The sequence below is a fragment of the Gallinula chloropus genome (genome assembly GCF_964237585.1).
Source record: "Gallinula chloropus genome assembly, chromosome: 29".
Taxonomy (NCBI): domain Eukaryota; kingdom Metazoa; phylum Chordata; class Aves; order Gruiformes; family Rallidae; genus Gallinula; species Gallinula chloropus.
Genome location: NC_140114.1, coordinates 2,282,493 through 2,296,016, shown reverse-complemented (window position 1 = coordinate 2,296,016; position 13,524 = coordinate 2,282,493). Strand labels below are relative to the sequence as shown.

At 63.4% G+C, this 13,524-nt stretch overlaps 1 protein-coding gene across 1 annotated transcript; it reads right to left on the bottom strand.

Moving 5' to 3' along the window:
• Positions 1–1,430: 1,430 nt before the first annotated feature.
• On the bottom strand, positions 1,431–13,320 carry CFAP45 (cilia and flagella associated protein 45; the record flags this gene model as incomplete). The annotated part of the gene is made up of 11 exons (XM_084276677.1): positions 1,431–1,536; positions 1,724–1,948; positions 2,898–3,091; positions 4,250–4,363; positions 4,449–4,595; positions 4,838–4,967; positions 5,325–5,503; positions 6,206–6,379; positions 7,173–7,314; positions 10,332–10,459; positions 13,246–13,320. 11 exons carry the CDS (start codon positions 13,318–13,320, stop codon positions 1,431–1,433), a joined length of 1,614 nt encoding a protein of 537 aa, XP_084132803.1.
• Between the last annotated feature and the right edge of the window lie 204 nt (positions 13,321–13,524).

Sequence of the window (13,524 nt, the reverse complement as noted above, 5' to 3'; positions counted from 1 at the left end):
GGATGCTGGGCAGTGGGATGGAAGGTTTGGGGACAGGGATGCTGGGCAGTGGGATGGAGGGTTTGGGGACAGGGATGCTGGGCAGTGGGATGGAGGAGCAGGGACAGGGATGCTGGGAGGTGGGATGAAGGGTTTGGGGACAGGGATGCTGGCCAGCAGGCATGGGGGTCACTCAGGATGCCGATCCCCATGACAAGCCCCAGCCATGGGCACACTCTGCACCATCCCTTGATTGGAGGGGTGGTCTGGGCTGGCTGAGTCCCCTCACCCAGCTGCTCCAGTGCCGTGGGCTGGCTCAGGCCCCATACCCAGCTCCCGGTGCCCCGCGGCACAGCTCCACCATGCCGGTACTTTCCAGGCCAGGACTGCCCCAGCCGGCTCCGCGGCACCACCCGGCCTGTCCCAAACACTCCCCGGGGCCAAGAGCTGCTCCATTTACTGGCCCCCAAGCTGAGCTCACTGCAGCCAGTTAACCCTTCCCAGCCCCGTGCTGGGGAGCTGGGGCCCAGCCCGGCACGTGCTGCGCCGCGTCTGTGATTTCGGGGCCCCTTGACCCCGGGGCAGCGCCGCGGCGATGAGGGGTGACGGGGCTCGTCCCCGCCGTGACGGGGCCCTGGCTCACCAAAGGCTCCGGGGCTCCTCACCGCCACGGCGTTGGCTCCCTGGGATGGTGACTACTGGGCAGGAAGGGTGGGGAAGCCACCCACCCCCCCTCTCTACCCAACCCCACCCCAGGAGGGTGGGATGGTCACCGGCACCCCTCAGCACAGCCGGGGCGCGGTGGCTTCAAAACCCTCTATGAGGTGGTGACCTGGAGAGTGCTGGGAATGGTGGGGGCTGGGGCACCCCAAGATGCTCTCTGGGTTGGGGGGTTGGGGGTCTGGAGGGGCTTGTTTGAGGGTGGCACCAGCAAAGCACCAGCAAAGCCCCCCCAATCCCTGCCCCAGGAGGGAGCTGGAGTGGGGAGGGGACACGGGGACGCTCCCCGGGCTCCCCGTCGCCCTGCCCGGGGCGGTCTGGCCCGTCCTTGGCTCTCCCTATTTTTTTGGCTGCTCTGGGAATTAATCAGAGCCGCTCCTGTGGGATCCCAGCCCTGTGAAGCTGCCGGTCCCAATCCCAGTGGATTTGGGAGGGTTGCGTCATGCTCCCCTGGGCCTCTGCTCCGTCCCCCACGGAGGCTGCTGGGTCCTGGAGGTGACACCTCGGTGGGAAGGTGGCACTGCCAAGCGCTGTGGGACAGGATGAGGGTCCCAGAGCTGGTCCATGGGGACATCCCACAGCATGGAGTGGGTGGGACAACAAACCTTTGGGGGGGGTGGGGGGGGGGGGTTCAGCCCCCCTGGGCAGCTCCCGGCGCGATGGAAGGATGGACGGACACCAACTGTTCCACAAAGCCCCCTGTTCATGGAAACCCCCCTCCCCTCCCTTCCCTAAATCTGCTGCTCATGGGGCTGAGCTGGGGCGGGGGTCCCTCTGGTTGGGCTCAGCACCCTCCGCTCCACACGGGCACAGTATTTTTCGGGGATGCCAGAGGCTCTGTGGAGGAAAGGAACCATCAGCCAGCCCCGTGACACGCTGGAGCCGGGCTCGAGGAGTGCATCCTCCTCGATGAGGATGCTGAGGGACCCGTGAGGTGTCCCAGGGAGGGGGTCAGGAGAAGTCAGGAAGGGACGTAGAGACAAGGGGAGGACCAGGACCAGAGTGCTGGCTGGCAGCGCATCACCTGAGCTCCAGCATCTTCTGGTGCTTGAGCTGGGCGATGCGCTGGCTGCGCTGGCGGGCGGCCTCCTCCAGCCGCTGGCACTCCTCGAAGGCGGCCGCCCGCTCCCGCGCCACCTCCTGCTGCCGCTCCCGCATCTGGCGCCGGATGTCGTCGGCGTGGGCGAGCTGCAGGGCTGCCCTCCGCTCGTCCTCCGCCTTCGCCTTCTCCATCTGCTCCCGCTGGGCCCTGCGGAGCGGGGAGAGAGAGCTCGGGGTGGGGATGAACAGCCCCTCTCCCAACCCTGGCACGTGCTGGTAACCTGCCCAATGGAGCCTGTCAGCCAGCACTGGATCCACTGGCATCCCCGCGGCTGCCCTTGTGCCACCCGCCGCGGCAAGGCAGAGCCTGAGCATCTCTCCAGTGAGCTCCAGGTCCCGTCCCTCTCACCTGGAGCTCTGGGCCCCGTCCCTCTCACCTCACTGAGCTCCAGGCCCCATCCCTCTCACCTTAGCGAGCTCCAGGCCCCATCCCCCTCACCTTGAGCTCTGGGCCCCATCGCTCTCACCTGGAGCTCCAGGTCCCATCCCTCTCACCTTAGCGAGCTCCAGGCCCTGACCCTCTCACCTTAGCGAGCTTCAGGTCCCATCCCTCTCACCTCAGTGAGCTCCAGGCCCCGTCCCTCTCACCTTGCTGAGCTCCAGGCCCCGTCCCTCTCACCTCAAGCTCCAGGACCCGTCCCTCTCAGCTTAGCAAGCTTCAGGTCCCGTCCCTCTCACCTTGAGCTCCAGGCCCTATCCCTCTCACCTCACTGAGCTCCAGGTCCTGTCCCTCTCACCTCAAGCTCCAGGCCCTATCCCTCTCACCATATTGAGCTCCAGGTCCCGTCCCTCTCACCATATTGAGCTCCAGGCCCTGTCCCTCTCACCTCACTGAACTCCAGGCCCCGTCCCTCTCACCTCAAGCTCCAGACCCCATCCCTCTCACCTCGCTGAGCTCCAGGTCCCACCCCTCTCACCTCATTGAGCTCCAGGCCCCGTCCCTCTCACCTGGAGCTTCAGGTCCCATCCCTCTCATCTTGAGCTCCAGGCTCCATCCCTCTCACCTCGTTGGGCTCCAGACCCCATCCCTCTCACCTCGCTGAGCTCCAGGCCCCATCCCTCTCACCTTAGCGAGCTCCAGGCCCCGTCCCTCTCACCTGAGCACCCTCTCGAAGTCGCTGCGGTCGCGCTGTGCCTGCGCCGCCATGGCGTTCTTGCGCCAGGTGATCTGCTCCAGGCGGCTGCGCTTCAGCATCTCCTCGGCCTCGGCTTTCCGCCGCGCCGCCTCCACCTCCGCCCGCCGCCACTGGCGCTCGGCGGCCTCCTGGCTGCGCTTGGCCCGCAGCGCGTCCTGCCGAGGGGGCACGGCGGTGGCACCGGACAGGGTGGCACCAGAGGGGGCTTTGGGGGGGGATTTATGGAGGGTTTGAGTGTTTTACGCCTCTGCTGGGACATCGCCAGAGCCACAAGGCTGCAGCAGGGCTGGGGAAGGTTCTGCTTTGCCGGGGTGGTGATGGGGAAGGTGGTGGTGGTGGAGAAGGTGGTGGTGATGGGGAAGGTGGTGGTGGTGGTGATGGGGAAGGTGGCGGTGATGGGGAAGGTGGCGGTGATGGGGAAGGTGATGGTGATGAGGAAGGTGATGGTGATGAGGAAGGTGATGGTGATGGTGATGGGGAAGGTGGCGGTGATGGGGAAGGTGGCGGTGATGGGGAAGGTGGCGGTGATGGGGAAGGTGGCGGTGATGGGGAAGGTGGCGGTGATGGGGAAGGTGGCGGTGATGGGGAAGGTGATGGTGATGGGGAAGGTGATGGTGATGGGGAAGGTGATGGTGATGAGGAAGGTGATGGTGATGGGGAAGGTGATGGTGATGGTGATGGGGAAGGTGGTGGTGGTGGGGAAGGTGATGGTGATGGTGATGGGGAAGGTGATGGTGATGAGGAAGGTGATGGTGATGGTGGTGGGGAAGGTGATGGTGATGGTGATGGGGAAGGTGATGGTGATGGTGATGGGGAAGGTGATGGTGATGGTGATGGGGAAGGTGGTGGTGGTGGAGATGGGGAAGGTGGTGGTGGTGGAGATGGGGAAGGTGGTGGTGGTGGAGATGGGGAATGTGATGGTGATGGGGAAGGTGATGGTGATGGGGAAGGTGGCGGTGATGGGGAAGGTGATGGTGATGGTGAAGGTGATGGTGATGGTGAAGGTGATGGTGATGGTGATGGGGAAGGTGATGGTGATGGGGAAGGTGGTGGTGGTGGAGATGGGGAAGGTGGTGGTGGTGGAGATGGGCAAGGTGGTGGTGGTGGAGATGGGCAAGGTGGTGGTGATGGGGAAGGTGATGGTGATGGGGAAGGTGGTGGTGATGAGGAAGGTGATGGTGATGGGGAAGCTGATGGTGATGGGGAAGCTGATGGTGATGAGGAAGGTGGCAGTGGTGGGGAAGGTGGCGGTGATGGGGAAGGTGGTGGTGGAGCTGGGGTGGGAGCACATCATACAGCCGCGACCCGCTCACCTTCTCCGCCTGGAGGTCCCGGGCCCTCTCCTGCATGGCTCTCAAGCGCGCCATCTCCTTCTCCTTCTCCAGACGGATCCTCTCCTGCTCAGCTTCCAGCTTGGCCTCACGCTCCTGCGCGGGACAGAGCCCAGGGCAGCTCCCGGTGGCACCTCTGCCCCACACCCAACCCGTCCCGGTGCCCGTTGGGTCCCGGTACCATTTTCTGCCTCTGGAACTCGAGCGCCCGCTCGTCCGCCCTCCTCTCCTGCTCCCGCTGCTCCTCCTTGCACCGCTGGGTCTCGTCGTTGACACGTTTAATCTCAGCCTGGATTTTCTTCTGTTGCTCCTTCCTCCGCTCCAGGTCCTGAGAAGTGGGGTCGGGGTGAGCACAGAGTCCCCCCCACCTTGTCCCCCTGGACCCTCCAGCTCCCCTCCTGTCCCCCCACCAGCCACCATGGGGCTTCCCGAGCGCTGGCGAAGGGCTCAGTGAGCCAAGTTACGCTTTGAGGGTGCTTCAGCTCCCCCAAGATGCTGGAGCTTCACACACCAAGTCAACCATCCCCTCCCACACACACAACAAGGGGAGGGTCCAAGTCCCACTCCCACCTTCAGGTCCTCCACCTTCAGCTTCTCCAGGTGCTCCAGCATCTCCTGGGCCTCCTGGTCCCGATGCGCCGCTCGCAGCGCCCGCGCCTCCGCGTTCTGCTCCATCTGCTTCACGATCTCCTGTCTCCCTCTGGGAAGAAGAGGGGGGAAGGGTTCACCCCTCAGCACCCATCCCACCCCCCCACCCCCCCCAGGAGTGGAACTGTGGGCATGGGGATCGGGTGCTGCCTGTGACTGGGAGCTGCGTTGTGGTTGGAGGTGAATGTGGCGCCGGGACAAGGTCTGGGATGAGGATGGAGGGATGGATGGATGGATGGATGGATGGATGGATGGATGGATGGACGATGGATGATGGATAGATGGATGGATGGAGGGATGGAGGGATGGAGGGATGGAGGGATGGAGGGATGGAGGGATGGAGGGATGGATGGATGGATGGATGGATGGATGGATGGATGGATGGATGAAAAGGGACCTATCTGCAGACCTGATCAGCTCCTCCTTCCTCCTGCGCTCCAGCTCCTCCTGCATGTCGTTGGCCTTCTTCCTCGCCACCTCCATCATGGTGTCCAGCCGCTTCTCCTCCTCCTCCAGCTCTCTGGCGATCAGCCGCTTCTCCAGGAGCTGCGTGTCGCGGATCATGTGGCACTTGGTGCCGTGGATCAGCTGTGGGGACAACAGATCTCCCTGGGCTCTGGCCAGGCAGTAACAGCAACAGGGACAGACACACAGACGAGGATGAGGAGGGAGGGAGGTGAGGAAGACCATGGGTACCCGGATCTCAGCCCCCCATCAGGGGTCTCAGCATCCCATCTGGGGGTCTCAGCTTTCATCAGGGGCTCTCAGCACCCTGTCTGGGGGTCTCAGCACCCCATCAGGGGTCCCAGCATCCCATCCAGGGCTCTCAGCATCCCTGGGGGTCTCAGCATCCTGTCAGGGGCTCTCAGCACCCCTGGGGGTCTCAGCATCCTGTCAGAGGCTCTCATCATCCCATCCAGGGGTCCCAGCATCCCATCCAGGGCTCTCAGCATCCCAGGGGCTCTCAGCACCCCGTCTGGGGGGGGTCTCATCATCCCATCCGGGGGTCCCAGCATCCCATCCAGGGCTCTAAGCATCCCTGGGGGGCTCAGCTTTCATTAGGGGCTCTCAGCACCCCATGTGGGGGTCTCAGCACCCTGTCTGGAGGTGTCAGCATCCTATCAGGCGTCTCAGCACCCTGTCTGGAGGTGTCAGCATCCCATCAGGGTGTCTCAGCACTCCATCAGGGGGTCTCAGCATCCCACCCAAGGATCTGAACACCCATGGAAGCTCCTATGGTGCCAGGAACAGGGTGGGGGGGGTGTCCCGATGAAGCCCCCCCACACACACCTGGCTGAACTCCTTGATCTCCTGCTCCTGCTCCAGGCGCATCCTGCTCGCCCGCTGCAGCAGGTTCTGCGCCCGCTCCCGCGCCTCCTCCTCCAGCTCGCTCAGCACCCCCGGCTGCTGCTGCTGCAGGAGGGCCCCCTGCTTCGCCGCGCGCTTGCGCTCCCTCACCGCCTCCTGCACGGACAGACGGACGGACAGGGATGCTGGAAACTGGGGGTATCTCCCTATATCCCCCACCCTGGAAGCCCCAGATGGACAGGGATGCTGGAAACTGGGGGTATCCCCCTATACCCCCCACCCTAGAAGACCCAGATGGACAGGGATGCCCAAAACTGGGGGTATCCCCCTATACCCCCCACCCTAGAAGACCCAGATGGACAGGGATGCCCAAAACTGGGGGTATCCCCCTATACCCACACACTCTGGATGGACAGGGATTCACAAAACTGGGGGTACCCCCCCCTACACTCACCCACCCTGGAAGCCCTGGATGGAGAGGGATGCCCAAAAGTGGGGGTATCCCCCCACACCCACACCCCCTGGATGGACAGGGATGCTGAAAACTGGGGGTACCCCCCACACCCCCACACCCTGGATAGAGAGGGATGCCCAAAACTGGGGGTACCCCCCCATCCATCCTTGGCAGGGTGGCACAGAGGCTTCATCCCATCATCTGGGCTGGGAAAACTGGGGGGGATTCCTTCCCCACCCACCACAGACCACACAAAGCCAAGGACCCTGCACATCCCTTCCTGGGCTGGGGGGGGAGGAGAAGACCCCCTCCCCACCCCACTCTGGACACGCAGAGGCTGAGATGCTCCAGCCTGGGCAGCAACGTGGGTGGAAGCGGGGTGCTCCCCGAGCAGCGCTGGGGCAGGGGGGGCTGACCTGGGGGGTATCCAACCCCCCTGCACCCCGAGACCCCCTCAGCAAGCAGGGGAAGGAGGAAGGGAGGGGGAATCCCTACGAGAACAGCTTCCTTCTGGGCCTTGAGCTCTGCCAGCTGGGCCTCCCGCTCCTCCTTGGGCACCACCCGGGATGCAGCTTGAATGCGCTGGAAATCCTCCCTGCCCATGATGAGGGATGAGGCCGGGTTCTCCACAGGGATCCTGGTGGGATACAGGGAGAGAGAGAGAGGTCAGAGAGTCCCTGACAGCCCCCCTTGGATGTGGGACCTGCCTGGGGTGTCCCACACTGGGGGTGGCAGGAGATGAGCAGCACCCTGGAGTCACCCTGGGATGCTCTGGGGCTGCAGGGACCTGACTCAAAGGGAGGAAGGGAGAGAAAGGGCAGTGAAATGGGATGGGATGGGATGGGATGGGATGGGATGGGATGGGATGGGATGGGGATGGGGATGGGGATGGGGATGGGGATGGGGATGGGGATGGGGATGGGGATGGGATGGGATGGGATGGGGATGGGATGGGGATGGGGATGGGGATGGGATGGGAATGGGGATGGGGATGGGAATGGGATGGGGATGTGGGATGGGGATGGGGATGGGGATGGGGATGGGGATGGGGATGGGGATGGGGATGGGATGCTTAGTGCGACAACCAAGGTTTTCCCGTGAAAACTGGTTTCCTGTTTTCCCAGGAAACCCCCAACAGCCCCAGTACGAAGATGCTGGAATTATTTTGGTGCAACTTGACTTCCCAGCCCTCACCTGAGGACGTTTCCACCCGTCCCCTGACCCTTCTTCCCATGGGATGCTCTGCTCACCCCAATCCCCAGCCCACCAGGGATCCAAACCTCCCTTCCACATGGACAGAGTGTTTTTGGGGGGGGGGATCAGAAGCTGCCTTTTGGGGGGGCAGGGGGAGCAGCTGCTGCCTTTTCCCCTCCGGTTATCAACACCCCCCCCTCCCCCAGCTCCTGTATGGCACAACCCAGCTCCATCCCCACTCTCCTGAACACCCACCCAGCTCACACCACCCCAAGCCCAGCTCAGCCTCTCCCCTGCAGCCAGGGCCCTGGCAGGACACCGCAGCCCGTGACTCAGGCTGTGGTTTGGGAGGAAATCACCCCAGCTCCCAGTGCCCCCGTTTCCCCAGCCTGGTAAAAATATGGGTAATGACACGGGGCTGTTTGTCCAGGGGAGTTGCAGGGACTTAATTACCCCTCCACCTCACTCAGGTACCATGGTGACGCGGGCGGGCGAGGGAGCGGAGGGTGACCACACGCACCCGGGGTGCTTTGAAGGTGCTGGGGACTAAGGATTTACTCATCCCCTTGTTGCAGTGGCACCTTTCATCCACCCTGGTGAATAGGGACAGATACCTGCATAATGAGCAGCCTGGAGCTGCACGGTGGCATCGCATTCCAGGGCTCTCCTAATGGCCACCACTAATGAACCTAATGAGACGCTGGTGGCCCCAGCGCTGGGGTGACCGGACTGGGATGGGGTGACCGGCACGGGATGGACAAGGGCTTGGGACTGGGATTGGGGGGGGTTGGGGGTTGGGTTTTTTTTCAGGAATGAAACCCGGCACCCAAATGAGTTTCCATTGGGTTGGGGAAGGAGCTGGGAGTTGGATCTGGCAGCTCTGGAATGGGGGGGGAAGGAGGATGGTGGTGGGATGGGGGTCAAGTGGGGAGGATGGTGGGATGGGGGGCAAGTGGGGAGGAGGAGGATGGTGGGATGGGGGTCAAGTGGGGAGGAAGGTGGGATGGGAGGCAAGGGAGAAGGATGGTGGTGGGATGGGGGTCAAGTGGGGAGGAGGATGGTGGGATGGGGGTCAAATGGGGAGGAAGGTGGGATGGGGGTCAAGTGGGGAGGAGGAGGATGGTGGGATGGGGGTCAAGTGGGGAGGAGGAGGATGGTGGGATGGGGGTCAAGTGGGGAGGAAGGTGGGATGGGGGGCAAGTGGGGAGGAAGGTGGGATGGTGGGCAAGGGAGAAGGATGGTGGGATGGAGGTCAAGGGAGGAGGATGGTGGTGGGATGGGGGTCAAGAGAGGAGGAGGAGGATGAAGATGGTGCGATGGGGGTCAAGGGAGGAGGAGGAGGATGGGATGAGGGTCAAGGAAGGAGGATGGTGGTGGGATGGGGGTCAGGAGAGGAGGATGGTGGGATGGGGGACAAGAGAGGAGGAGGAGGAGGATGAAGAGGGTGCGATGGGGGTCAAGGCAGGAGGAGGAGGATGGGATGAGGGTCAAGGGAGGAGGATGGTGGTGGGATGGGGGTCAGGAGAGGAGGAGTAGGATGGTGGGATGGGGGACAAGTGGGGAGGATGGTGGGATGGGGGTCAAGAAAGTATGAGGAAGGTGGGATGGGGGCAAGGGAGGAGGATGGTGGGATGGGGGGCAAGAAAGGATGAGGATGATGGGATGGGGGTCAAGGGAAGAGGATGTTGGGCTAAAAAGGTTAAAATCTCTTTTTTTTAACGTATAAACCATTCCAATAAGAATCCAACAAGGTCCCTGAGACTCTTCACTGAACCCGACCCACCGGCGGGGGCTGGGGGGGGTGTTAGGTTTTTACAGCATCACTGGGGGGTTCAAAACAGGAAACACAAAATGAACCTCACACCCAACGAGGGAAATTTGGGAGGTCCAAATGAGGCTAAATTGGGGCCAGGGTAATGGGCTCTCTCCCCTGTGTGCTGCAAGCTCTTAACGAGGTGCAGTAATTAGGGGCTGGGGTTCCTACAGTTCAACCTGGCTTGTAACTCATCCCCAGGGAGCAACATGGGTCAAGTGGGGAGGGTGGTGGGATGGGGGGTCAAGGGAGGAGGGTGGTGAGATGGGGGTCAAGTGGGGAGGGTGGTGGGATGGGGGTCAAGTGGGGAGGGTGGTGGGATGGGGGTCCCAGGGTGCCGGGGCTGTGGTGATGCTCTGCTGCCCCCTCACATGGGGTTTTGGGGTGTCAGGGCTCAGGAGGTGGTGGTGGGTGTGTGGTGGGGGGATGATGCTCAGGCCAAGGGGGTTTCCAGGCTGCTGAGGAGGTTGGGGGTTGTTTCCCACCAGTTCTTGGGGTGATTCGGTGCTCCCCAGCCCCATCGCTGCCCAAGCCAGGGGTACCAGAGATGGAGGGGGGGGTCACCCATCCCTTGCCCCAGCAAACAGTGGGGACGAGCTCCAGGCACCAGGACAGACCCCAAAACCTGCTCTGGGATGGAGACTCACACGAGGTCACGGATGAGGTCCCTGGTGATGAGCTGGATGGTCTCAGGCTGGTGCCCCGCGGGTTTCGGGGCCGTCCGGGCATCCCGGAGGATGATGATGGGGCTGCTGGAGTGGGGGTGCCTCAGGCTCTGCAACAGAGGACGGGCTTTTCCCACCCCCTGCCCAGCTCCTGGGCAGCTTCCCACCCCCTCCTCCCCCCTCCTGCCCCCACCACGGGTGATGTCTGGGCACTGGGAGGGGGGTTTGTCACCCAAAACACCCCCCTGGGGCTGGGTTGGACATTAAAATCCGGTGTCTGTCCCTGCCCCGGGTCTGAAGGGGGGTCTGAGGGCTCCTTGTGTAGGGCAAGACCCCTCCCCTAAAGGCACCAGCAGTGTCTGGGGTGGCCCTGCCCTGATCTGTCCTGCTGAGCCCCCCAGGCTGGGTAAAAATGGGGTGGAAACAGACCCACACTGAGCCAGACTGGCAGGGGGGGCTGGGGAGGGGGGGCTGGGGAGGGGGCGCCTGGGGAGGGGGAGCCCTGGGGAGGGGGAGCCCTGGGGACAGCCCCAGCTCTGGCCTTGTGTGGGACCCTGCCAAGGACACCGGGCAGAAACCAGTCCTCCCAGTACAGCCTGGACTGGTGCCAGTCCCTGTGCTCGAGCTGAGACTGCCACCTAGTGAAGCGAGCCCAGGCTGCGGGGTGACTCGGGGACCCCCCCCCCCAACCCGGCAAGTTGGAGCAGCCGAGCGGGATGGACCCCGGCCAGGATGGATCCCAAGGAGGATGGATCCCAAGGAGGATGGATCCCAATGATGGATCCCGGCCAGGATGGATCCTGATGAGGATGGATCCCAGCCAGGATGGATCCTGGCCAGGATGGATCCCAAAGAGGATGGATCCCAAAGAGGATGGACCCCGGCCAGGATAGATCCCGATGAGGATGGATCCCAGCCAGGATGGATCCCGACCAGATCCCAACCAGGGCAGATCCCAAACCAGGGCAGATCCCAATGAGGATGGATCCCAGCCAGGATGGATCCCAATGAGGATGGATCCCGATGAGGATGGATCCCAGCATGGGGATACTGGAGCAGCTTCCCAGGCACCACCAGCCCTGAGCAAGGGGATACTGGAGCAGCTTCCCAGGCTCCACCAGCCCCAAGCCCAGCAGATACTGGAGCAGCTTCCCAGGCACCACCAGCACTGAGCAAGGGGATACTGGGGCAGCTTCCCAGGCTCCACCAGCCCCAAGCCCAGCAGATACTGGAGCAGCTTCCCAGTCACCACCAGCCTCAAGCCCAGCAGATACTGGGGCAGCTTCCCAGGCACCACCAGCCCCAAGCCCAGCAGATACTGGGGCAGCTTCCCAGGCACCACCAGCCCCAAGCCCAGCAGATACTGGGGCAGCTTCCCAGGCTCCACCAGCCCCAAGCACGAGGTGTTGAATTAAAGGGCTGGGCCTGACCCACCCAGAGCAAACAGAGATAACGGGCTCAGTCACCACCGCTGGCTCACACCTCGTCCCCAGAGCCAGGAGAACTCCTTGGGCCAGACCGGGATTAATCTCAGGGAACTCAATTAACGCCAATTAAGGCCTCTGAGATAACACATGGTAAAAGCAGCCTGGGGCTCCTTTGGCTTCCCAACCGCCTCCGGCTGGGAGCGGAGGGGACCTTGGTGACACGCTTCCTTCCTCTCTGAAAAGCCAAGGGGAGGGTGGTGGTTTTGGGGTTGTTTTGGCTGGTTTTTTGGTCAGTCTCTTCGGGCAGGTTCATTCCAAGCGATGGGACCCAAGGAGAGGAAATTAGAGCCACAAACAGGAGGGGACCAGTGTCCCCAGCGCCACGCGGTCCCTTTGTGGGATGCTGGCTGTGGGGCCTGGCAGGGATTCTTCCCACCCTCCCTCCCCCCCCAACCTTTGATCGTGAGGGTGAGCTGAGCCAAACTCATCAGCATCCAGCCTTGTACCTCGATCTGTGTGGAGGAAGGGTGGGGTTGAGGGGGGGGGGGGGGGCAAGAGCCAACGGCTGCAGCCATAAACCAGCCTGGAGTGGGGAGAGGTGATAACAGAGCTGGGGAGGGGGGGGGGGAAAGCTGGTCCAGACACCCCCCTTTGCCTGGAAAACTCCATGTCAGGAGGCTGCAGCTCTTCCCTGGGTGATCCCAGGGCAGCTGAGGGGGGAGCAGAGTGGGGGCAGCCAGGCCTTTCCTTACAGGATAGGGGAGGAAGAAGCTGCTGCTCGCTGTTTATCTCCTCCCATCTTGGCCAGGGCACCCAGCCAGGAGGTCAGGGACCTGCAGCGTCTCCAAGGGGAACCGTTTCGTAGCTCCCTGATGAAAGTCTAAATATCTTGGCAATGAGACGTTCTGGAAGCTTCCAGGCCCAGGCTCTGAGGGCTGAGCTACATCCCAGATGAAGTAGCCACTGTGATGCGGGTGCCTCGCACCTCTGGAGCCTCTTTATCTGGCTAATTAAGTAATTACAGGGGAGGTATTGGAGGATGAGGCAGCCCCTGCTCTGGCTCGTGGCCTTGGCACCCTCCTGGGAGGCGTGGGGGGGGATTTTGTGTCCCCTCCCAGGAGCTGAACGCTGGGCTCCTGTGGCTGGGGGAGGGATGGGGGGATGGCAGGACCCCAGGGGGGGTGGGGGAACGGTGTTGGCATCCCTCACCCGTGGGTCGGGGGTGTTGGGAAATGGGGGCCACGGAGGCAACGGGGTGATGAGGCTCTGGCGAGCTGAGCAGGGCTCAGCAGAGGAGGGGTGAGGGGGGTATCCAGGGGCTCAGGACCACCGGGCAGGACCCCAGCACCACACACACACAGTGGGGCAGGATGGGGCTGGCTCTGGCCCCCTCACCCTGACCCCCACCACTCAGGGTCCTGCCTGGTGAGGCTCCCCCCCAATCCCCCCAGTACCCCCAGCCCCCTTACCCGGTTCTCCCCGAACAGCATCTCATCCACCGCTGTGCTCCGGGTCCTCCTGTGGGACCCCCGGCCGGGGGGCATGGGGATGCTGGAGGGCTGCGGGGGGCAGAGGGGCCGGCAACGGGCTGGTGGGGGGGGGGGGGGAACACACACACACACCCCGCGGGGGGAAGAGGCTCCAGAGGGCCCGGTAGCGGCGGGGAAGGAGGGGAGGGGCCGGGGGGGAAGCGGAGCCGCTGCCCCGGGACACGCCGCGCTCACCATCCCGCTCCGCGGCCGCCCGTC